This window comes from Eulemur rufifrons, chromosome 16 (assembly GCF_041146395.1).
Source record: "Eulemur rufifrons isolate Redbay chromosome 16, OSU_ERuf_1, whole genome shotgun sequence".
In the NCBI taxonomy this organism is placed as follows: domain Eukaryota; kingdom Metazoa; phylum Chordata; class Mammalia; order Primates; family Lemuridae; genus Eulemur; species Eulemur rufifrons.
Window position 1 is genome coordinate 24,809,590 of NC_090998.1, and position 26,668 is coordinate 24,836,257.

Consider the following 26,668-nt stretch of genomic DNA (forward strand, 5'->3'; position numbering starts at 1 on the left):
TCAAGATCAAGTGAGATGATGTATATAAAGTGTTAAGCATATTACCTGGCACATAATTAGTGTTCGGTTAATTATTGTGAATTGCATATTATAATTATTGTCTACTTTCCTGCTCCAGCAATTCATGTATTAATAAAACAAATTGGACCATAGCATTTCCAGGCTTAAAAATCTTTAAAATGGGCCGGGTGCGGTGGCTCACGCCTGTAATCCTAGCACTCTGGGAGGCCGAGGCAGGAGGATTGCTCGAGGTCAGGAGTTCGAGACCAGCCTGAGCAAGAGCGAGACCCTGTCTCTACTAAAAATAGAAAGAAATGATCTGGAAAGCTAAAAATATATATAGAAAAAAAATTAGCTGGGCATGGTGGCACATGCCTGTAGTCCCAGCTACTCGGGAGTCTGAGGCAGTAGGATTGCTTAAGCCCAGGAGTTTGAGGTTGCTGTGAGCTAGGCTGACACCACGGCACTCTAGCCCGGGCAACAGAATGAGACTCTGTCTCAAAAAAAAAAAAAAAAAAAAATCTTTAAAATGGCTTCCTTATCACTTTGCAAGATTCCTTCCACATTCCTTGGCATCGCATCATGGTCCTTCTCAATCTGATGCCTACTTTCCTGTCCAGTCTCATCTCTTGCCACTTTCTCTCTCCCTCCTTCCTACAGCATTATTTACAATTCCCAGCTCTCCCATACTGTGAATGCCTTTTGGTATTTTCAACTCCATGATCCCTGTCATCACACTTATATTGTACTATTGTCATTTGTTTATGTGTCTGTCTTCCATGATTAGACTGGATCTGAAAGACAGAGATTTTATGTCATTTAACTTTGTATTCTACTCACATGTGACACTGCCTGGCACATAGTATTCATTCTTTAGATGTTTGTCAAATAAATAAATAAATGAGGGATTAAAGTTACTCCCAGGTGGTCCCAGTGTATCATTAGTAGTATTTGCAGTTCTTACTCTATTATACAACTATCTATAAGCCAGTTCTATAAATCCAATAATCATGTTATAGCTTAAAGGGAACTTAGCTATCTCATCCAACCCATTCATTTTTTTCCATGGAGAAGCTCAAAACAAAAGAGATTGAGTCACTTAGACAAGGGCACACAGCTACTAGTGGTAGCGTCAGGACTAACCCTGGCTGCCTGATCCCTTTGCCATGAATAGGCCTAACAAATTGCAATGTGTGTAATATTTTTCATGTGATGATAGTTAAATCATTTATTTTAGCTTTGGGGTAATTTTTTAAAACTTTATTATGGAAAGATTTAAATGTACACAAAAGTAAAAGAGTGTAATGTATTCCCATGTACACATCACCAGTTTCAGCAGTGGTCATCCATGACCAGTCTTGTTTTATCTAAACCCACACCTACTGCCCTCTGTATTATATTGCAGTAAATCCTTGATGTTATATTATTTTATCTGGAGACATTAATATTTTAGTATGTATTAGATATGTTTTTAATCTTATAAATATGTGTCTTTCTGGTATTCTGGGAAGTCATGATAATTCAAACGAAATAGTGAAGCCCCATTGAAGATACAACTGCAGACAACTGGTAGCCTCTCCTGCTGGCCGCCTGTCCCTGTGCTTTCTCCTCCCTCTAGGCAGCTGTTCCCTGGACCACCCCTTCCACTGAGTCCATCTCCCTGAACTTCCTTTTGTTCATATGCCCTGGAGAGAGTTGTTGTGCTTTGTTATTTAAACTCTGTAAGATGGAGATGTCAGAAAGAAAAGATGGTGATGATATTACTAAGGAGAGTAGACACTAGTTAATAAAAAGCAAGGTATTCTATTTATGAGTAAAGCTAAGTAGCTTTTAAAAAATTATCCATAAGAAAGAAACCTTTAAGATTTCTTGGAATCTTTGTCATTTTTTTTCTCAAAATGACAGTATAAACTTATAATTGAATTATTACAAACATACATACAGTTACAGAGAAAAATAATAAGGCCGTACTTGCCTCAGATTTTATTTAAGTAACAAAACATTCCAGATAGAGTTGAGATGCTTCGGTAATCCTTCCCTTTCCTCTCTCCCCAGAAATAACCATTATCCTGGATTTATAATATTTATTGTTCCAGTGCATGTATAATCTTACGTTGAGTAGTGTCTTACCTTTTATAAAACATTTTTACCTCTTGCGTTTGATCTTCACAACTCTTAAGGTATGTAGGGAACTATATAAAGTATTTATTTCACTTCTAAAAATGTGCAGCCCACCAAATTATCCCAATTTCACTTACTACAAAGCTATAAGGTGTGAAGTGAAGTAGTATTTTATGATTTACAACATATCTCATTAGAGTCTTGAGGCATCTTTATGAAAACTACACACCCTGCTGTGTTCCTCTGTTTAATGTAAGGTACTAGTAATTACCTTTAAAAAGTATAAACAGAGTAACAGGACTGGAAATAACCTCAGAGGGTTAAATAGTCTTAACTCCCTGATTTTAGTAAACCTGCCTTAAAACTAACTCACAGGTAAGTTTTCTGTTCATTTTCAATAAAATGCTTGAGAAAGGAAAGGCTGTCTACCCTCTCTGAGTAATATTTTCTGGCATGACATATTGGTGAAGAAATGATGGAGATGTCTTGCTTTGCATTATCTTATAATGCTTTAAAAAATAATAGAGTTTGCATATAATTTAAAATTTTTAAAGCAAGTTTCCACCTTAATTCCCCCTGATCAATTTTCCCAACTATGTTTAGCAGTATTTTTTTGTTCCTTGGAAGTAGATATACTGTGTTCATCCTGTTTATTCAACTAACCTCCCCACCTTTAAAAAAGAACCAGATGTAATGCTGGTAAAAATTTCTGACTCAGTAATTTTAGAAAGAACTACCTCTTTCCACAAAAGATGAGCCCACATACTAGGTCTTCCAAGTGAACCAGTAAATTTCCATGATGTCAGGAAACTGGGTGGAGTCTTTGTGAATGCAAATCCTACGGAGAAGAGAATTTTTCGGGGCATGTATAGGGAGAGTAGGATCAGGTTCTGAAACATCCTCATGTAGCCACAAAGCATTGGGGATTTCCCATTGGGTAAGTCTGGTGCTGGCTACAGTTTATGCATATGATTTGAGTAACTACTGCAAGAAAAATGAGAGACACTTGCTCACAGGATCTCTGCCTTTTTATTAGAATGCCACACGGATAGCCCAGCCTTGATTTATAAACCAAGTTGGGATCATCACTATTTCTCTTCACATTGCCTTCTAAATAGCTGTCACTAAATTTTAATTACCACCAAGCTTTTAGTTAATCTAGAGCTGAGCTACCTAATTTTTAGTTTTTATTGGGCACTGTAGCCCACACTGATTTTTTCCTGTTCTAAAGCCCTGCTTATACCAGGAAGGCCCACTCAGGCCAATTGTTTATGCACTAATTGTTTATATGAGTAATCTTACCTTTTTCCAATAATATTATAGGATCTTATCATATTCATATCTCTTACTATTTGGGCCTCTTCCTACTAGCATAGTGCCTGGTACATTGGCAGGTAATAATCATGTAATTATTTGTTCAGCCTTACCTGAAGCCAGTGAGACTGTTAACTTAGTTGGTTTCTTCTGTTTTTTTTCCTTCTTTGGTTATCCTGAAAGCCTAAATATGTCTTGCAAACACTAATAGGTTTATTGAGTATCTTTTGTTTTCTATAATGAATAATACTGTATGTTTGGCTGCAACTTTTTTTAAGGGAACTTTTAAAAACTTAACCTTCAGTTTGGATGCTTGTGCCCTGGCTGGCAGGAATACCTTGGCAAAGGAACAGAAATCAGGCCCTGAAAGTGAAATCAGCCGAGGCTGGAAAAGAGGCTTTTCCTCTTTTCAAAAGATGATACCAGATCAAAATCCCAGCAGAATTTTTAATTGAACTTTAAAAGCAGATCCTAAAATTCATATGAAAATGTAAAAATTTGGGGGGGAATACAGGAAAAAGGGAAGGGGCTTGCCCAACCAGATGTCAAAATACAAATTGTCCTCAACAATTTTTTGACTTTACCATGGTTTTATTGGGACATAACCTTATCATAAGTTTAGGAGCTCCTCACAATTTCTACTGAATGCATATCATTTCTCACCATCATAAACTTGAAAAATCACAAGTTCGGGACTGTCTGCTGTGTTGCCAGCAGTAAATGCAATTTTGACTTAATGTTTTCAATTTAGGATGAGTTTATTAGGATGTAGCTCAATCATAAGTCAAGGAGCGTCTGTATATTATACAGCTATGAAAATAGTTTGGTTTAGCTGTGATAATAAATGAATAAATAGATTAAAGGAACAGAATCTCAAAATGGACTGTTCATAGTGCAAAAGTTCGATAGTTGCTCACACTCATACTTCTAAGTCTTAGTGCACATATTCTTTCCCTTAGTTGTTAGAAGTGTTCGCTACATTGTTAAGTATGACTCTCTTTAGTTTTGTGAAATCTTGGTGTGGTTGTTTTCCATGGTTTTATAATGGGAAGAGATGAGACAAATACAATTTATTATAAAGAACTTGATGCTTTCAGGTACAATGTACTCCATAAAGGGAGGCTTATTCATTTAAAAGTAAAGGTCAGATGAGAGACCATGTAGTTAAGGGGTTCTGTAGGCTGTAGTAAGAGGCAGACCAGGTTCCATTCACTGGCTGTATGTCTTGGAACTGGTGACTTAACTAAGCTTCAGTTTCCTTACTTGTAAATGGGAAACACCTGCTTCATAGAATTGTTCCAAGATCTAAGAACATCACGTGTGTTAAACATTTAGCACTGTACCTGACATAGAAGTGTGTGATAGCAGTTACCTATAGTTATTATTATTTATTTATTTATTTATTTTTTTGAGACAGAGTCTTGCTTTGTTGTCCAGGCTAGAGTGAGTGCCGTGGCATCAGTCTAGCTCACAGCAACCTCAAACTCCTGGACTTAAGAGATCCTACTGCCTCAGCCTCCCGAGTAGCTGGGACTACAGGCATGCGCCACCATGCCCAGCTAATTTTTTGTATATATATATTTTAGTTGTCCATATAATTTCTTTCTATTTTTAGTAGAGACGGGGTCTCACTCTTGCTCAGGCTGGTATAGTTATTATTTTCATTAAAAAAAACCTTTAAAAACACTGTGAGGGGTTCCTGTTTTTAAATTCTCAGATATGTAGCAGTCATGAAGATTTCAGAAAGGCAACTTTATTGTCAAATCAGTTTCACAATTTTCTCATGGAGTTAATTCTTCTCAGCAAAATGGACTGAAAGTTTAAGAACTTTTGATTATGCAATGAAAGAGAATCAAAGGAAATCATTACTGGTTCCAGCTACGTTTTTCTTATTCTGTGTGAGAATTTGAGCAAGTTACTTGCTGCAGTGAAGTTCTTCATTTTTATAGAATATGGTAAAAGTAATTGCATTCGGTTTGAATTTCAGTGGGAGAGAATTGCGTTAGATGTAAGAACTTTCTGATTGTAAGGCTGCCAAGCAGATAAGAGGGACTCCTTTGTCATCACTAGGAGACTGAGCCAGAGGAACTTTTTCTTTTTGGCCTCCTGAGGCTATTTTAGGCCTCCTGGGAACCCATCTAGATGCAGCTTAAACCTGGACTTCAACTCTGACTCCCTGCTGATGACATCTTTGCCAGGATTCTGGCTGCCATCCAATATTGGTTAATCTTCCTGCTCATACAATAAAGCATTCTGATACTTTTTTCCCTATTTAGATAAGTGAATGAGGACAGCATAGGATAGAAAATACATTTTTAAAATAATCTGAAATAATTGCACATATTCCCAATAGAGATTTTTAAACTCCTTTTAAAAACTTATAGAAAGAAGAAAGGCTTATAGAGTTGTTTGGGCAAGAGGGCAGTTTAGGTGGGTGGAGGGTTAACACAGCCTTGTCTTTGTTAGAGGGATAGACAAGTTAATCCTTTTAGGTTTCCTTAAAACCAGAAATTATATTAATACAATCATTTAAGATTTACCAAGAATAAATAAGGTGATCATGGAAGAAAAGACCAGTAATTCTCTTGAGTTGCCGTAGAAGTTACAGATATATTTTTGGCTTTAGCTTTGTTTAACTGAGTCTGGTCATAAGGAGTAGGCTTGGTGGCTAGAACAATAGCTGTGGATTGAGGCAGGGTTCACATCCCAGCCCTGCCACTTTCTAGCTGAGAGGCCGCTGGCAGGTAACTTAACCTCTCTGAGCCTCAGTTTCTCATTTCTGAGATGGAGAAATAGCACCTACCTCCTGTGGTTGTTGCAAAGGTTAATGAGATAATGTCTACAGTACCCTCTAGCGTAGAGAAGGTGTGTAGTAAATAGTAACCATGATGGCAACAGTGATGGTAATGACAACGATAAGGACACTGCTTAGTCGATTTTCAGAGATTCATTATTTAAGCTGGGAAGTTTTCTGTTGAAGAGTAAATTGGCATTGTTCTAAAAAAGAAATTATACATGCTGGTTCAAATAAATAAATAACATCTTAATGTCACATCTGAATAATAGAAAATCTTAGTCTGGACAGCTGTTTCTATTTACACTTACATTTTCAACCTTTGAGTCATGTGACAATATTTTTTGTTTGATTCTGTTGATTTATAGGAAAGTGCCAGTTTCTAATGTAATAGCTATAGTTCTTGCTTGTGCTAAAACACACTCTGTTTTCTTCTTAAGTTGTATAAGTTGAAATTATTTAAATATTGGCATTGTGATACGATTTCAGCGACTTAAAATGGGCTGTGATATATTGTTCAAGTATAGTCTGAATCTCTTAAAGAGTAAATTTTTCACTAGAAAATTAGGCAAAAGACTCAAATCAGGCAGCTTACAAAAGAAGAAATATATAAAAATATGCTTACTTCATTGTAGTCAAAGGAATGTACAAGCAAAACCAAGATGTTCTTTTTAACCTGTCAGATTGGCAAAGATTAAAAAGCTGGACTGTGCCCAGTGTTGGCTGTCTCATGTAATTAAGGATGGTCAGTTGGTACTATCTCTGGAAAGCAATCTGGCAGTGCGTATCAGAATTTCAATTGTGAATATTCTTTGACTCAGCAGTGGCACATCTGGAAGTATATAGTAAGAGAAAGAGCGCACAGTCTGTGATCCAGTATGTTTATTGCAGCATTGCTAAAAATTACCTCCTCCCTAATGGAAACCATCTAAAACATCTGTTAGTGGACATTGGTTTAAAACTGCCACCATAGAAGGTGCGGTATGCCATGATGACTTAGTTTCAGAGGAACTTAAATTCAAATCTTGGCTCCACCATGTCTAGCTGTATGATCTTGGGGAAGTAACTTAATCTAGCTAAGTCTCACTTTCCTAGTCTTTAAATAGGAATAATATTATAGCACACACTTTTTAGGGTTAGTATGAGTATTAAGTGAGATGATACTCATAAAGCACAGTGTCGAGCACAAAACAACTCACTATATGTTAGAAAGTATTATCACTATACGTTCCTTATAAAGCATGAAGTGGATCTATTTTTATTAATATCAAAGGAAGGGTGTCTGTAAGATTATAATGGAGAAAGCAAATTATAGAACAGTTTATATGAGTCCATTTATAGTAACACTATATGTGTGTGTGTTTATAGATGCATTAAAGCTTTGGAAGGACGTAGCAATAGTTAACATTTAATGAGTACCTTATTGAGTTTCAGGCACTATTCTAAGGGCTTTAACACATATCTATTAGTCACTTTATTAAGATTAATTAATATGTTTTACATGCTTAGAACAATGCCTACGCTTGTAAAGCACTCAATAAACATTACTTAATAATTTTTATACGATATCCTTATCTCTGTTTTGTAGATAAGGACTCCTGAGAGATTTCACAGTTTGTGAGTGGCAGAGCCAGAATTTAAATCCAGGGAGTGTAACTCTAGTCTCTCACTCGACAGTTAAAACTGGATATTATGGGAGGTAGGATTGTGAAGTCATTTGACTTTGCAATTTATAAACTTCTGGTTATGGTCATATTTTTACATGAAACATTTTACTTTTGTATATAGGAAGAAAGATATTTCCAGTTTAAAATGGAAAAAGTACATTTTTATATTTTAGAAATATTTTTTTCTTCTGTTATTGAATACTTCTGGCAAATTCCAGAGATCTGAATATATGTATACCTAGGTTTGCCGTCATGCTCAGGTGTCCTTGGCAGGGAGTGCTCATGACCCCATACCGTGTATAAGATTTTGAGAACCTTGCCATGGGGCACGTAATTATAGACAGAGCTAGGGTTCTGAGCTAAATCTACATCACTTAATGACGACCAACTTCTGTAATCAAAATTGAATTCAAATTCTGTGATTCTAACAATCTTAACCCTTGGTGAACTAAATTTTCGATCTTAGATCTGTAGTAGAGTCTAGAAAAATGCTAAACAGAATTGAACTCGTAAGCTGATTTATGGGAGGGTTTGCCAGTGTACTTACTTGAATTACAGGATATCCTTGATGACAATGAACTATACAATTTACTTTTTATTCCATTTTAAGTTTTTTTCCTCTCTTATATTTGTTTTCCAAATAATCCAGAATTGTGTTCTAAAGATCATATGTCAATAAATATGGTCCAGTTCAATGCTTAGGTAATGAGCTATTCAGGCATTAATGGTAAAACTCATTAGCGCTTTAAAATTTTTTCCTCCCTTCAAGTTTTGTGTATTCTGGTGTCTTAATAAAGTAGATACCTTCTGGATTTTCTCATGGTTGTAGAAGTTAAATGGTCTGTTTATTTAACACAGTATCTGCATCTGATGAGTCACATGGTATGTCTGCTTTTAGTTGGGAACAGTTTTCTTTGGTCCCTTGTGATGGTCAGAAGCCTCTTGGGAGAGTTTAAATGGCTCAAAATAACTAAAAGTAACTCATAGCTACTTAGGTATTAAAATTGTAAACTTGGTGATATCATGTTTTAATTTTAGTCTTATCTAATTTTTAACCCCCAAAAGGACTGCCACTTTTGGCTCTTAAGTTGTTAAGTTAGTATGATCTTTTTCAGAGGGTGGTTTTCATTTGAAAAGGAACAGCAAACAAAATAACACAGTAACTTTTTTTTTTTTTTTTTTTTTTTTTTTTTTTTTTTGAGACAGAGTCTCGCTTTGTTGCCCGGGCTAGAGTGAGTGCCGTGGCGTCAACCTAGCTCACAGCAACCTCAAACTCCTGAGCTTAAGCGATCCTACTGCCTCAGCCTCCCGGATAGCTGGGACTACAGGCATGTGCCACCATGCCCGGCTAATTTTTTCTATATATATTTTAGTTGGCCAGATAATTTCTTTCTATTTTTAGTAGAGACAGGGTCTCCCTCTTGCTCAGGCTGGTCTTTAACTCCTGACCTTGAGCGATCCACCCGCCTTGGCCTCCCAGAGTACTAGGATTACCGGCGTGAGCCACCGCGCCCGGCCCTACACAGTAACTTTAAAATTAGGAACTATAAAGCCAGGTGTAGTGCCTCATGCCTGTAATCCCAGCACTTTGGGAGGCCGAGGTGGGAGGATCACTTGCTGCTAGGAGTTCGAGACCAGTCTGGGCAACATAGTGAGACTCCTATTTCTTTTTTTTTTTTTTTTTTTTTTTTTGAGACAGAGTCTCACTCTGTTGCCCAGGCTAGAGTGAGTGCCATGGCATCAGCCTAGCTCACAGCAACCTCAAACTCCTGAGCTCGAGCGATCCTCCTGTCTCAGCCTCCCGAGTAGCTGGGACTACAGGCATGCACCACCATGCCCGGCTAATTTTTTCTATATATATTTTTAGCTGTCCATATAATTTCTTTCTATTTTTAGTAGAGATGGGGTCTCGCTCTTGCTCAGGCTGGTCTCGAACTCCTGAGCTCCAACGATCCGCCCACCTCGGCCTCCCAGAGTGCTAGGATTACAGGCGTGAGCCACCGCGCCCGGCCAAGACTCCTATTTCTACAAATAGAAAACTTAAAAAAAATTAGCAGGGTGTGGTGGCACACACCTGTAGTCTTAGCAACTCAGGATGCTAAGGCAGGAGGATTGCTTGAGTCCAGGAGTTTGAGACTGCAGTGAGCTATGATCGCACCATTGTGCTCCAGCCTGGGCAACAGAGTAAGACCCTGTCTCCAAAAATAAAAAATAAAAAAATATATATAAAACAAATTGGTACTATTGAAAAATGCATGTCTCTCCTGAAGCTCTTCAGTGATGTAGAAGCATAGGAGCCTTGAATGTTTTGAATGAATGGGAAAATTAAAATATGAATTCCTATTCGAAATGAAAGTCATGTGCTAAAAGGAAGTACAAGATAGGACTGAAAAACTCTTTAAAATTCCCCTCATTAATCTTCTTGTTTGTCTTTAGCGTTGTTCCGTGACATCCAACTCTTTTTGCTGTTCTTGATAATCTTCCACTAAACCAGAACAGAGAATTTGGTTCGTAGGAGAAAATCCAAGTACAGTGGTACCTGAAAAACCACCTCTTTTGCTGAGCAGTGCAAGTCGATTCCCTTTTACTGCCCTTACCTCTAGCACCCTCCCAGGATCACTCTTAAACACTTTGTAATGATCATAAATATGGTTGTTTTCTCATTATGGAAAATTTGGGAAATTCAGAAAGTGATAAGGTATAAAAATCACCATAATTTACCCCCTCCTTTTTTAAATATAGTTGAGTTCATAATGTACTTGAAGATAGAACTTTATATCCTGCTTATTTACTGAACATTATTTCCCTTGTTGTTAAAATTTGGGGGGAAATTTTCTTCAGTGTTCTTGTCTATTTTAAATAATGCTTTGATTAAACTCTAGAAATCTTTGCTGCAATTTTGATTATTTCTTTAGGATAGATTCCTGAAGTTGGAATTATGATGTATGTCAAAAGATAAAAAGTATCTTTATGGTTCTTGGTATAATATTCTGCTTTAGGAAGGGTTACATCCCTACCAGTTAACACAAGCACAGACGGCACATGCGAAAAGCATCTGATGACAGACTGGACCCCATTAAGAGAGTGTTTTCCCCCTTAATTGTTGTTACTTTGATAGGGAACATATTGCTTTATTTTAAAGTTTCCATGTCTTTGATTTACTAGTAAAATTGAATATTTTTCTTATGTTTTAGGCTATTTTATTATCAATTAGTGTTATTTATTTATTATTAGGGCCTTATTTTCTCCTTACAGCTTTAATATAAAGAAAACTATGTATGAGCTTACATATATTAGAAATATATATATTTTTAAATATATACTTTTATATGTACTTATACACTATTATTTTGCAGTGTTTTCCCCCAAATTACTATATTTTAATCTTGTTTGATATACATTGTATATATGTATATTCCAAACGTTTGTATAATGAAACCTATTTTTCACTGTGGTGATTTCTTTTTAAGATAGTCCTTTCCCTTCCAAAGATCCAGTAGTTATTCATATGTATTTTCTTATAATTTTTCTTGATTAATGGAACTTTGTCAACATCTTAAAATTTTTTAAGTTAATTTTCTTTTTACTTTTATTTCTTTCCTTCCCTCCCTTCCTTTCTGTCTTCCTTCCTTTTTTGATGTTCACCTTTTTGAACCGTTTAGAATTTACTTTGCCTTTTGGAGTGAAATGAACATCTGACTTAATTTTTTTTCAAAGTAGATACCCACTTGTTCCAGTTCCATCAATTTAATAATTCTTCCCTTTCTCCCTAGGTTTTCTCATTAAAGGCCAACACTTTTTAAAATCAAGGATATTCTTAATATATTTTATGATTATCATTCTTCATCTCCTCCACCTTGCCACTTTTATGAACAGGATTATTTTTCATTTCTAAATTTATATCTTTAAAATTAACATTTTAAAGCATAAATCGTAAACTTTAAATTTCACTGTTTATTTAAAAAATAATTTGTCTTAATTTTCACTGACCCATATTCATTGTAACAGAAGTGAAAAATATAGAAGAAGACTCATAATAGTGGGATACTGGACGTGATTGGAAGCATGACTCAGCCGGCAAGGAAAAGGGAAGGGTAGATCCTTCTTTGTTCATCTCATTCATCCAGACCCCCAATTCAGAGCCATAGGTTAAATCTGGTGGCCCAGAATTCTTAGATCTGCAGTCCCCAAATCCTGCGGACTGGTATCAGTCAGCGGCCTGTTAGGGACCAGCAGCAGAGCTCTGCCACCTACCCCCACAACTCTATGGAAAAATTGTCTTCCATGAAACTTAGGAACCAGGTGGCACAGCAGGGGGCGAACTGCAGGCAAGGAGTGAAGCTTCAGCTGTATTTACAGCTGTATTCACAGCCTGAGCTCTGCCTCACACCACCCTCCACCCACTCCCAACTGTGGAAAAATTCTCTTCCATGAAACTGGTCCCTGGTGCCAAAAAGGTTAGGGACTGCTACTCTAGATCACTAATCTCTCTCTCTCTCTCTCTCTCATACTCTCTAAAATTTTTCTAGGCTACTAATCTCATATTTACAAATTCTATAAATTTCTAGATATATAAATTTTATATATAAGTTAAATATGAAAAAAGATATGTCAATATATATTTAAATTTGAATAAAATAAAGATATGTCAACTTATATGTAAATTAATGTTTTTTCCCTGTTGTTTTTGTTGTTTTATTTTACCTCTGAATATTTCCTCCTTTACAAATAATTTTGAAATACTCACTTTGGTTCCCCCCCATTCCCCATCTCCCTTCCGCTGTACCTATACGACCCCTTCTTGCAAGTGGTGACTTTTTTTCTCTTTTAGCCTAATGAAGGCAAGTATGTTTATGTATTTGCTCATGTGTGCATCAATAAATAGAAGTTGATTTAAAATTGTTTTAGGGATGCCTCTACTTTCTAAAAATTGGCGTTGATTTTTTTCCCATTGAGATGCCAAATTATAAATATTTGAAGTTGTTTGGAATTTCAGCTAAGGTTGTTTATTTTTTTATTTTTTGAGACAAGAGTCTCACTCTGTTTGCCCAGGCTAGAATGCCATGGCATCAGCCTAGCTCACGGCAATCTCAAACTCCTGGGCTCGAGCGATCCTCCTGCCTCAGCCTCCCGAGTAGCTGCAACTACAGGCACTCGCCACCATACCTGGCTAATTTTTTCTATATATATTTTTGAGACGGAGTCTCGCTCTTGCTCAGGCTGGTCTCGAACTCCTGAGCTCAAACATCCACTCGCCTCGGCCTCCCAGAGTGCTAGGATTACAGGCATGAGCCACCGAGCCCGGCCAGTTTATTATTTTTTTTTTAAGTTAATTATGACTTGATAGATTCAGCTAAATATCTTTTGCAGACAAATCGAATGCATTACCAAATTGGGGTATAGCAATGGAACAATTTCAATTTTGTAAATATTATAAGAAGAGACTGCTTCTTTCTGAATATTTTTGAGAAAAACAGGGCGATACCTTATCTAAACATTAAGGTGTATAAATAGGCCAGTTTTTTAGATAAAATTACTGCTTTGGGACATTTATCTCCTAGTTTAATTGTTTATATTCTGTTCATAAGCACGTTCCCTTCCCATTGCAAGTTAAAAAAAAAATACTCTAAGGTTCAGAGGGATTTTTGGTAATTATTTGGATCAACATAGTTAGGCATTACTATAGCCAAATAAGCTTTTGGGAATTCAACCATTTAACTGTATTTTTGTCAGTGGGAAAAGTATCAATTTCTAAAACAATTTGGAAAATAAAAATGATAATGTTAGCTTCAGCACCACTGTGCCATCATCACCAAGCTTATGACTCACAAAAAGAGCAAAGGACAAGTGTGTCTGTTTATGAAATTCGTTCCTCTGGGCCAGTGAACAGGGCAATCCACCAAATGGAGAGGGCCGTGCTAACTAAAAACAAAAGCAAAAGCACTTAATACCAAACACAGTAAAGAGGTTATAAGTAAATTGGCTGTGTTGCCTCATGAGAATCACTCTGTTTTGTGAGGGAAGTGGTTAGTTTTTTCTTCACCGAAACACTTGATTCTACCCAGAGTTCCACCCCCAAATCCCTGCTGACTTCTAGTAAGCCTTTTACCAAGAGTTCCTTTTATTTTTTTACTTGAAGTGTTTCTGTTTTGGAAACTGATACATACTTTTTGATACATATCTCTCCTCTGTCAATTAAAAACAGTCTAATTTGTCAAATAAAGTAGGTTTAAGACTAGGAGAGAGAGGGAATATCTATGAAAGACTACATTTACAAACTAACTTACTAGGAGCCCAAGGCAGGAGGGATGAGGAGGAAGGTTGAACAGAAAAGAGAACATTTTTACCATTTGATGAAAGCCAGGGGATATTTTAAAAATATTTTTCACTCATTTATTGATTTATCAAACTCATGACATATCTCGGCGCCAGGTACTGTTTCTAAGTCCTTTTACCAACACTAATTTTCATAATTCACATTAAGTCTTATACTAACATAACAAGCACACAGACAAGTTGGCCATTATCTTTATTTAACAGGAGGCTGAAGAACAGAAAGTAAATAATTTGCTTCATGTCACACGGGTAGTGAGTGGCTGGGCCAGAATTCAAGCCCAGGCAATCTGGCCTTTTGTCCTGTGCTCTGCTGCCATTGAAGCATCTCAGCACCCCTGTCGGGCTGGCACTCTTGGAGTGGACCCTGAGGCGGGCTAAGTCACTCAGACAGACAAGGATCAGCCTTAACCTTATTTTCTTTCCCCAAGTTAACTCTTCTTCTACTTTCTATCCGTATTGACGGTATCATCATTTGCCCACTCATCCAAATCTGAAACACAGAAGTCTTTCCAGCTGAGTGTCTGAGCCCTTTTTCCATCTCTTTTCCTGTATTAATTTGGGCCCTCATTATTCTGCGCTATTCTGTAATCTCCAATGGTAAAGGAAGCAGACAGGTAATAAAATGAGTGAAGGCTGGATGTGAGGAGTAGAAAGTTAGTGTCCCAGCGGACACGGTTTATACGGGATACCCGGCTGTTCTGCCTCAGCTGTCTATTTCCAGGCAGGAATGTGAGCTCATTGTTGACAGATTGGATTTTTCAAGAGGAAGCAGAAATCTGGACTTATGTGAAATCTTCCATTTTCTAAACTACAGCACAAGGCAAGCGAAATATGGCTGCAGGCTAGCCCTGAGTATTCATTATTGAGGCCTCCTAACTGGATTTACTGCCTTTAGTCTGATCTGTACTTCCAGCCTTTGGGCCATCTTCCCTGTGCTGGCATGATCTATCCCTAAGTGCAAATCAGATAGGATTTTAGAGCTGGTTAGGAGGATTAAATGCATTAAAACATGTAACATTCTTAGAAAAGTTCTTGGTACTTGCGTTAACACTCAATAAATGTTCTGTATTGGCTGTTCTTCACTTAATTAAAGGCCTTGAATGATTCCCATTTATGCTCAGGATAATTTTTTAACATGGCAAAAAAAAGGTCTTTCTATCTTTATTTTCTGCCATTCAACCAAATATGCTCAACCCATCTGTACACTCAGGTGTGTCAGTCTGTTTCATGCCTTGCAGCTCTTCCTCTCTGCTGAGTCCATCTAACTGGTGAACTCTTACTACAGCCCCTCCCCTCCAAGAGAAGTTCGGGCATCTCCGCCTCTATTAAACCTCTGACTACACTTCTCTTGAACTGATTTCACCCTACTTTGTGTCCCCATAAGATTGTGAACTCCCTAAGGGCAGGAACTGTTTTATCAATCTTCACGATCTCAGTACTTTGTACAGTGTTAGCACATAGTATATATCTGCAATAAATGTTGGTTGAAAATAATACAACTAGTCAAAGTTAATTCTGGGACTTGAACCCTCACCTGACTATGAATTTCTTTCTTTCTTATTTCTGAATATTACAGGGATACAAACGCTTTGGTTATATGAATTACTTTTATACAGTTTGAGTCAAAGATAAGTGTGTCCATCACCCAGATAGTGTGCATTGTACCCATTAGGTGTGAATTTACCCACCCCGTCCTCTTGACTATGAATTTCTTGCTCTTAGGACTGTACCTCAAAGAAGAAGGAGGCTATGGCTGCCCTATCAGTAGGGACCCAGCATATACAGTATCCAATCTGAGGACTTGTAGCCTAGGGCATCATGGTTGCAACTGTTGATGAATTTAGGAGAATTTTTATACTGCAAGGCAATATAGTAACATTAGGATACTCTTTCCTCTGAAATATAGTATGTGAAAATGAAGGTGGAATCACCAGTAAAATAGTTTGTTTTATAGTCAGGTAAAGCAGTTCTGTTTTTCTTGTTTAGAAGTTTGATGGCAAATGGTTGGAGACACCACATCTATTTATAAATGGCCTGAGTGCCAGATTTGTTATCTCCTTTCCCCAGGCTTGATAAACTAAAGAATGTTGAACTTAACTATTGGTAGTGTCTCCATTAATGAATAGGGCAGTCTGGAGAAAACACACGTGAACAGGAAATTCAAGGGCACCTAGTGTTGTTTTTATCAGTCCAGGAATTCTAGACTTGCAAATTGTATCCTGTTCTTTTTCTGGTTAAGAAAGGTCTTTAATAAAAGACAAAGAACAGTTTTAAATCCATTAGAGAAATAAATTTACAATATAATAAGTGCTAGTCTTCTAAATCATTCTTTGTAATAATTTGATCACTTCTTAGTTTTGTATAACTTAAATTTTTAAAAGCCTATTTGTGTCTGATGAGAAGGAAATGATTTTTTGTTTTGTTTTTAAAGCTAATCTCTGAAAAGATACTATTTAATCATGACTAAGGGTAGAATTTTTGGCTTTTTCTGCAATGTATTTCTTAAGTAAGATTTGTTTCTAAAGGTTAACACATTTACCAAATGATTCTTTATTTTTTAACCAAAATGAAATTATTATATATGAAATCCATGTGTCATTTAAAGTCCATTACATCTGAGTTGAGTTACTCACCATCATTTACAGAATGCCTACTGTGGTGCTCAGCCCTTTGCCAAGTGCCATAATGCTTTCATTACAAAGATGAATAGACATAGAATTTGCTCCGATTGGTTTTTAAATAAGGCATACATGAATGTGTAACTAGAATGGAAAGAGCATAGTAATTATGATTAAATTACATAGTATCTAAAAGTAATTTTTCATTATTTGACATCCACTTCTGGATTTTGGAGTAAAACTCATTATATCTTCTTATGATGGAAGAAACCTTATCTTCTGTTTATACCTATTTATTTACTTTTTTTTTTTTTTTTTGAGATAGAGTCCTGCTGTGTCACCGAGGCTGGAGTGTAGTGACCTCATCACAGTTGACTACAACCTTGAACTCCTAGGCTCAAGCTATCCTCCTGTCTCAGTCTCCCAAGTAGCTGGGACTACACCCACACAGCACAGCACTGGCTGATTTTTCTATTTTTAGCAGAGACGGGGTCTCGCTCTTGCTTAGGCTGGTCTCCAATTCCTGGCCTCAAGCCATCCTCCCACCTCAGCCTCCCAAAGTACTAGGATTACAGGCGTGAGCCACCACACCCAGCCTACACCTCTTTTATAAAGACCTCAGGTCTATAAATATTTATTTCAAATGACCTCATGTTTACTTCTGTACTATTTTTCTCTTGTTTTAGAGACAGGGTCTTGCTATTCACAGGTACAAGCATAGCACACTATAGCCTCGAACTCCTAGGCTTAAGCGAACCTCCCACCTTAGCTTCTGGAGGAGCTGAGACTACGGGCATGGGCCACTATGCCTACCTCCATTTCTATTCTGTGAATGCAGACAACTTTTGTTGTTTGGAATTGTTTTGAATTCCCTAACACTTTAGTATGTTTCACAAAATTTTTCTCTAAAGTTTTGCTCAGTGATATTTCTCAAAAGCTTTGCACACCTCTAGCCCCCAATTTTGCTTCATTCTGCGAAAGCTCTGTAGCAGCAGCGATTAATATTGGCCATCTCTTCCAGCTCTTTCCAGTGGGCAGAGGCACCAGGCAAGATAGCCAGCGGTCTTGTTTCTTTTAGGTTCCACCTTCTATTACAGCTATTAAATATTTAAACATTTAAATTGAATAACAGTTCTCTTTGTTTTGATGCCATGTTCACCAAGCAATCTTCTGAAAGCAATCTTCTGATCCTAATTAAGGCTTCACATCTAGCTTGCTTATAAGGATAGAATGCATTTGCCACAAGATGCAAGTCTCTGTTCCTTGTTACTCAATTTCTCATTGTGTAAATCAATAAGTTGCCATTTCTGTCTTGTGTATCAGTCTTTTGTGAACTTTGTTAGGATGAAGGAGCTTCAAGAATTTGATTGCCCTGAGGCACTGGCAGCTGAATGCCAGACCTTGCCCCTTGGCAGACGGAGCTGGGCAGCCTGTTGTACAAGGCCCCTTGGCGGCCAGTCAGCTCCCTCCAGAGCCACACCCTGAGTTCATCATACATCTTTCCCTTTGACTTCTACAAGCATTTCTTATGAACCACGTTAACTCTGTAAGTAATTATTTCTTTGAGCTTTTTTTCAAAAGGCATTATAAAAAGGTTTTTTGTTTTGTTATCATTCACTTTTTGAAAGGAATATATAAGGCTTGCTTTAGACGACTAGAGTTTAGACAACTAGAGTCTTGACCTTTTTTCCTTCTAGGACCTGGCAAACCACTTTGAAAATTCTCTTATTGGCTACAGATCTTCTAGACATTTCCCTGTTCATTAGTACCTGCTTGCTAGAAGAAAGGCAACACAAATCAGAAAGCACCAAAATCCTTAGGTGTTGGTCTTTGTTGGACCTTTTAAGCCTCCCCACCCCCAAATGTTTGTTGAAAAAAGTAACAGGCTTTTTTTTTACTAAAAAGTGTTTGAAGAGAAGTTATCTATGAACTTAAATTTTATATGCCTAAAGAAGGTTCCCTAAATATTGCTGCAAGTTATATACCTATCGCCTTTTGAGGACTTAGGATGAATGTTAGCATACTAAAGATGCTGGGAAGTCTTACAATAAGAAATTTGTTTAACTTTGTATTAATATAATCTGAGTTTCTAAAATTTACTTGAATTTCTTGACTTCCAGTCCATCTTCCCTTTCTCACCCACAAGTCCCAATTAACAAATATGATTTGGGAGATGTTTGGTATATACCATCCTTGTTCCACTTTTCCTTCTTTGACTTTTCTGCATCTGATCCTGAAATACAGAACATTATTTCTAAAAAGGGTTTTGCAGCATTGCCTTAGGTAGCAATCTAGTAAGGGTATAAATAATGCTTATTTGTATAAATTATGGAGTACAAGTAAACTTTTGTTACATGCATAGATTGTGTAGCGGTGAGGTCAGGGTTTTTAGGCTATCCATCACTCAGATAATGTACATTGTATCCATTAAGTAATTTCTCATTGTCCACCTCCTCACCCTTCCAAGTCTCTGTTGTCTGTCATTCCACACTCTATATCCATGTGTACATGTTATTTAGTTCCCACTTATAAGTATAACATGTGATATTAGTCTTCCTGTGTCTGACTTGTTTCACTTAAGATACTGGCCTCTAGGAACATCCCTGTTGCTGCAAAGGACATTATTTTTATTGCTGAGTAGTATTCCATTGTGTATATATACCACATTTTCTTTATCCAGTCATCCACTAATGGATACTTAGGTTGATTCCATATCAATGCTATTGTGAATAGTGTTGTGATAAACATATGAGTGGGGGTATCTTTTTGATATAATGATTTATTTTCCTTTGGGTAGATACCTACTAATGGGATTGCTGGAATAGTAGTTCTATTTTTAGTTCTTTGAGAAATCTCCATACTGTTCTCCATAGAGGGTTGTACTAATTTATATTCCCACCAAGGGAACAATGTATAAGAGTTCTCTTTTCTGCCATCTTTGCCAATATCTTTTGTTTTTGTCTTTTTAGTAATAGCCTTTCTGACTGGTATAAGATGATATCTCAGTGTGGTTTTAATTTGCATTTCTCTGATGATTAGTGATGTTGAGCATTTTTCATATGCCTGTGGGCCATTTGGATGTCTTCTTTTGAAAAATGTCTACCCATGTCCTTTGCCCACTTTTTAATGGGATTCTTTGTGGGTTTTCTGTTGAGTTGTTTGAGTTCTTTCTAAATTGTGGGTATTAATCCCCTGTTGGATACATGGTTTGCAAATATTTTCTCCCACCTGGAGTTTGTCTGTTCACTCAGTTGATTATTTCTTTTGCTGTGCAGAAGCTTTTTAGTTTAATTAAGTCCCATTTGTCTATTTTTGGTTTTGTTGCCCATGCATGCCCATGCCATAGTCATGAATTCTTTGCCTAGACCAACATCCAGAAGAGTTTTCCCTAGGTTTTCTTCTAGGATTTTTATAGTTTCAGGTCTTTTTAAGTCTTTAATCCATATTCATTGTTTTTAAAAATAATATTCATTATTATTAAAACATTTAGCATATTAAAAACAAACTAATGCCTAAAATAGTATCTTACATTTGTATAAGCCGTTGTGGTTTACACTCCTGTGTATTTGCTGCATATTGTCCCAGATGGCTTTAGAGTAGGCCTGTGATCTAGGTAGAGCAAATATTACAATCCCTGTCTGGGGGAGAAGTGACTTGAGTTCAGAGTGTTCTGGTGATTTGAATAAAACCATATATAATCAGTTAGCAGCAGGGTTGGGATTATTAGATCTATAAAATTCTGACTCCTAGGTTCGGTAATTTCTTTTTTCCACAGTTGGTTGTTAGCTAACCTTTATAGACTACTTTACTTTTTGCTAATTCTTTCAACTCTTCCCCCTTCCGCCACTGGATAGGTTATCTCATTCATTCATTAATGACTACAATATGTCAGATACAGGGCTGTCGTGATGAATGTTTAAAAATGAATTGGGGAAAGTTCTTGCTGTGAGGTACTCCTAGTTTAAAAGGATAGGCAAATGGAGCAATAAGCACCAGTACCTGAGACGTATTGGTACAAATGTTAGAGAACACACATGAAAGAATGACAAATGTGATGTCTCTTCTGGGTAGAGAATGTTCGAGAAGTCACCATAGTAAGACTTCAGCTAAATTGGGCCAGAAAGGATTAGCAGGATTTCTGTAAGCAGAGATAGTGGAGGGTATAACTGGTTCAGGAATAGGTCACTCGAGGGCTTGGAAGCATGAAAGAGCCCTGTATGTTGGGAGAAGGATGAGTGGTGAGGAAGAGCAGCAGGTAATGCCAGAAAGGCAAGGTGGAGTTAGAGTCCTGACTCCACAGTTTACTAGCTGTGCCTCAGCTCTCTACTTTACAGGGCTGGTGTCAGGATGAAATGCAGTCATGCTTGGGAAGTGCCACTATCTTAAACCCTTAGAAGAAAAAAAAGGAGAAATCAATGAATAAAATATCATAAAGTTCCTGATACATATCCTCACTCACTGTATGTGAGTTGTTGATCTTGCTAAGCTAATTTCATTTGCTGTAGGTAATAAGGAGCCATGGATGATTTTAGACAAGTGACATGATCAGCTTCTTGTTATGGAAAGATTTAAAGTAGTCAGCAGAGGAACAATTTTGTAATGTCAAACAACAGATTCAGTTTTAGACATAATGAGTTTGGGGCTCAAGCAGTACATTGAGGTGTAAACTCAGTAAGACAACAGTAGAATTGTGACTTAGTTAAATTGTTTACTTTCAAACTATCCTTGACTTGCTTGACATTGAAGAACAAGAAAGGTATTTTGGTTCATTCTGTCATCCCTGGAATCTAGTCCAGTTCAGGTCTATACATCTAGGGGTCAGTATCTTCATGTGCAAGGTGGGTGTTGGGTGTTGGTGGAAGTTTTGGGGGAGTACTTTTCAGCTAAGAATGCAACTTTGAATGGTCACTATTAGCAATCTGGATTATATTTGGAGTGTTCTGTTGTGATCCTCACCTAGATAAGCAAAAGCCTCTTTAATGTATGAATTGTTGTAGTTTTTGTAGTCCAGATGTGGCTGTGGTAGGCAAGTCTGTTAGGGTCACTGCCCACACCCATATCAGCCACCAGAGTTCAGTGTATCCCCCTGCGAAGCAACCATTTTGCTATACTCCTTATCTGTTTGTCCAGATTATCTTCCTCAAACCAGAACTTTGTTTGGCCGGCCCTGTGGTTTTTCAAAGTTGGCACTTGAATGCCTTTAAGCAGACATACACTGTCCAATTAAGGCCCCCAAACTTCCCTATTGTTACCTAGCTTGATTCATACATTTGTGTTTCCTGCCAGATTCCTGTAGTCATTTGAATTTCATTTGAAAATGAAATGAAACTCACATTCTGGAGAAGTATACTACTCCTTGTTATAGCATTATCTGGAATGACACAGAATTCAGAATGAAATGGGGCAGCTATGGACCCCGTCCAAAGGGGCCTGTTTCTGAAAGTAGTTTTCCCCTAAAACATATACCTACGAGAATTGCTTTAGACTGACGTTTGTGTAAACATTTGATACAACACTTCGTGTTTCATAGAACTTATATAGCAGAAGCTACTTCTTAACTCTTTAACTAAACTACATTAACTCTTAGGAGATTGGCATTTTATCAGGGATAAATTAGCAATATCTTATGGATTTTATTTAGTAATCAATAAAAAAATAGATTGAACTTTTCTTGTTTTGAATGCTTATTCAGCATGACCTTTTATATATAAATGTATTATGTTTGGACTGCTATTGGCACTTCTTTACTGTAATTCACTCCTGGTTTTGCCAGTACAATATTAATTTCTCTTGCTTTGGGAGTAGTGCATCTTTTTCTTTCTTTCCTAGCTTTGTATTATTTATAATATGAAAGACTTGGATGTGTGGACTGTTAGGGTAGAATCTTAGTAGAAATTAAACATGTCCAGAGTTTGTTATAAAAGGTAGAAAGTTTTTTACTGAATAATTTGTTTTTATATGTTGTTTCAGTTTCTGTTACTATGGCAATGACGGCAGGGACTACAACCACCTTTCCTATGAGCAACCATACCCGAGAGAGAGTGACTGTAGCCAAGCTCACATTGGAGAATTTTTATAGCAACCTAATTTTACAGCATGAAGAGAGAGAAACCAGGTATAGTAAAGGCTAGTCAAAATTTTGTTTAGTTAAATAAGCTGTTATGTTGTAAGTGGAGTGTAAACATGTTTTCCATTAATAATATGAATATTGTAGATCTTTGCATGCTGTTTTTAAGTTTCCTGTACTGACACTGTACCTAGTTACCTGTTTTATTTTCACAGAGTAGTTTTCCTGAGTTACCCAAAGTCTTATATCACATGTTAATTGATATTTTACATCTTTTCCAACCACAAAATTGTGATATACTTTCTTTTAGAGGGAAGCTTTATGACTTTAGTCTAAAAACATTTACAGTGTTATGTATCAGTGGGAGTAGAAGAATAAAAAAAGAATGACATGTTGTTTTGCATTCAGGAAACTTATAGTAAGAGAGATAATGTGCATAAATATTATAGGAAAGACTGAAAAAAATATCACTAAGAGAAGGACAAAGAAGGGAAAGATTGCTTTTGACTAAGGCAACTGGGAAAGCTCCATAAATAGGGGTGGCATTTAAACAGGGCTCTAAAGGAAGAGTACTATTTATACATGCATAAAAGGAAGGAGAAAAGAGGTAAAAGAGCAGGAGGAAGGATATTAGAGATAGAAGAAATCACCTTCAGGTCAGGCAATGTCCAATTTAGCTCAAGCACAGGATGTGCTAGATTTTAACATCCTAGGAGCCTTGGATGCTTTGTTAATGTAGCTATTTTCATGGTAGTGGAGAGCCTTGAATATTTTTGAGCAGAAGAGTTAAATGACAAGTGTTTCTGTGGAAGAGAACTTTCATTGTGATGGGTAGAATGGTTTGGGGGCAGGATGGGAAATTAGAGACAGAAAAGGCTAGTTATGTAGTCCAGGCAAATGAAAAGGCAGCTTGAATTTGGATTGTGTTGACAACAATAGAGAAGAACTGAGAAGTGAGAAAGATTGACAAAATAGGGCAACTGGCCACTTACGAAATGTGAGACAAATAAGTCAAAATTGGCCCTGAAATTTTATGCCTGGGCAAACTGAGAGTGGTACAATTTAGTGAAATAGGGCTAGAGAAGAAGACTCAGGTTTCGAACTTCATTTTGAACAGGTTTAACTGCAGATTAGACACAGGTGAGGAGAGAATTATTGAACTAGAAAATAAAATTTAAGTAATTATTCAGAAATCAACTTACAGTGTGGGAATATATGGAAGAGAGTTAAGAAACATGGAGGAAGGGCCGGATATGGTGGCTCACAGCTGTAATCCTAGCACTCTGGGAGGCCAAGGGGGCAGATTGCTTGAGGCCAAGAGTTCGAGACCAGCCTGAGCAAGACCGAGACCCCACCTCTACAAAAAATAGAAAAATTAGCCAGGCGTGGTGGTGCGAGCCTGTAGTCCCAGCTACTTGGGAGGCTGAGGCAGGAAGATCACTTAAGCCCAGGAGGTGGAAGTTGCAGTGAACTATAATGATGCCACTGCATTCTAGCTGGGGTGGCAGAGTGAGACTCTGTCTCAAAAAACAAACAAACAAATAAACATGGAGAAGAATGGTGAAAAGAGCAGACATATCTCTAATTAAAATTCCCAATGGAAGAGAAGGATGATAATGGAGCCAGAGGCAAGCAAAAACTGATAGTTCACCGCCAGTAGAAATTCCGAAAGTTCAATTTAGGCAGAAGGAAAGTGATCACCAATAGCAGATCTAAATGGTAAATAGGTGGATAAGTCTCAACAAAAATTGTGTAAAACAACAAAAATAACAATATCTTATGAAATTTTAAAAGTAGAATTAAAATATTTTCCAGCAGAATATAAGTCAGGAGAGAAGTAACTGGAATTAAAGTGTGCTTAAAGATCTTTGTAGACAAGGGGTAAAGATCAATTAACTTAAGACTTTGACAAATTAGGTATATATGTTGTAATTTCTAGGGTAACCACTAAAAGAATAAACATAGAGTTGGTAACTTCCAAACTAGTAGAAGGAAAAATACAAAATGAGAAGAAAATCAGTTCAAAAGAAGGCAAGGGAAAAAGAAAAGCTGAAATACTAAAAACTGAAAAATTGAAATGCAAAAATAGAAAGCACAAAATAAGTTAGAAATAAATCCACATATATCAGTAACTACATTAATTATAAATGTAATTAAGTCCCCAGAAGTGATTAGATCATGAGAGGGTGAATAAAGTAGAAGAGAACCAAGGAAAGACCTATGTTGTCTTCAAAAAGCAGACTCTTAAAAAATTCATCAGAATTTTGAAGGTCCATAGTCTTTTCTTGCTGAAACCTTAAGATAATTCAGTTTTGCCCTCTATTTCCAGACAAAGGAAAGTAAGAATAAAATTACCTGCTGTTATTAAGGGGAGAAAAAAGCAGTCTCAGCTTGGTGCCATGAAAGTCAAATTAAACAGCTCTTATTTTCTAAAAGTTTATACATGTTTGATGTATTTTTAAGGCTTACCTAATTGGATAAATGCATAAGCCTAGTAAAGTATTAATCAAGGCAAAGTGCAAGAGCATTTTAAGAGGAAAACTATTTTTAAAAAAGGTATAGGAGAAATCATGGATCTTCCTGTTTCCATGTGGTAGAAATGGATGAATGTTACTGTATCTCTTCCCAGAATGAGGGATGGTTTCATGAAGTGTTAGTCTTGGCAAGAATTGAGGGAAGGGGGCAGTGGAGATTTGGGAGAAGAATAAAGTTGTTTGTGTATTGGTAGTTCCTCCTAGAATAATGGTCTCTTACTCTCTGGATGCCTTCTGCAGAGAAGAAAACTGGAAGTCATTCAACAGGCAGCTTTGAAGTGCGTAAGGGTACATTGATGTTACGAGCTTATTCCATTCTAAGGGTTGGAGGTATAAACAAAAGATGAAAATCAGTGTGATAAACACCCAGGTGCCTATGACAAGAGCTGAGGAAGTGTGTGGGTGGACAGTATGGTATTAGGTCTCATCCTCTCCATTGGGGTGCTCATTTATGCACAAGCTTTAGATGTTTTTGTTAGAAATTTTCCATAAGAAAGAAAAATAAGTGATCTTACTAATGGTTTAGGAAAAAGCTTACCTTTGGACATACTGTCATGAATAACAAATACTGAAAAATGTGTATGATGGTTTCAGTACTGACCTCAACCCTTTTGATTAAATGCTGAAAAATTAGTGTTATTCTGGCACACTCCAAAACTAATTAGGAGGCATTCTCCCAGGTTTTATATTTAGGAAAAACCAATACAATAGATATAAAATACTAATATTCACTTGGAAAGGAGTTATAAAATGTGTTCCACAACCATCTCTCTAGTTTTGGTGACTTCAGCCACCTTGCCCACCCCCACCCCACCAAATGCTTAGCTTAAGTAACTTTAAGGATGCCATTTAAAAAAAAAAGAGTAACTGAACTTGACTGTACCTAGAAAAACAAATGTTCTGGTAGTTGGTGGGGGTTTTAAAATATACATATATGACTTTCCAATTTTCAAAGAATTTTAATAGAATAAAATAAAAGATGTCCAGTTGTATTAAACATCTTTCCTTGATTAATCAAGAAAATCAAGCTTAAGAGTTTAAGTAAAGGACTTAGACAAGCTCATTTAGCCAATAAATGTTAGAGCCAGGAGATTCAAACACAGGCATATCCACCTTAAAAATTTATACGTTTAGTCACTATAGTTACCTTTTTATACTTCTGGTATAAACATTGAGAAATATTTATTTCTCAATTGGTGGATTGAACATTAGATAAC

The 26,668-nt window shown here is 36.8% G+C and overlaps 1 protein-coding gene across 1 annotated transcript in view; it reads left to right on the top strand.

The window, feature by feature from the left end:
• Positions 1-26,668, top strand: part of STK38L (serine/threonine kinase 38 like) — a 76,496-nt gene that overhangs the window by 26,007 nt on the left and 23,821 nt on the right. The window contains exon 3 of the mRNA XM_069489581.1: positions 22,821-22,965. Coding sequence (XP_069345682.1) covers positions 22,821-22,965 — 145 coding nt within the window. The remainder of the gene's footprint in view (positions 1-22,820; positions 22,966-26,668) is intronic.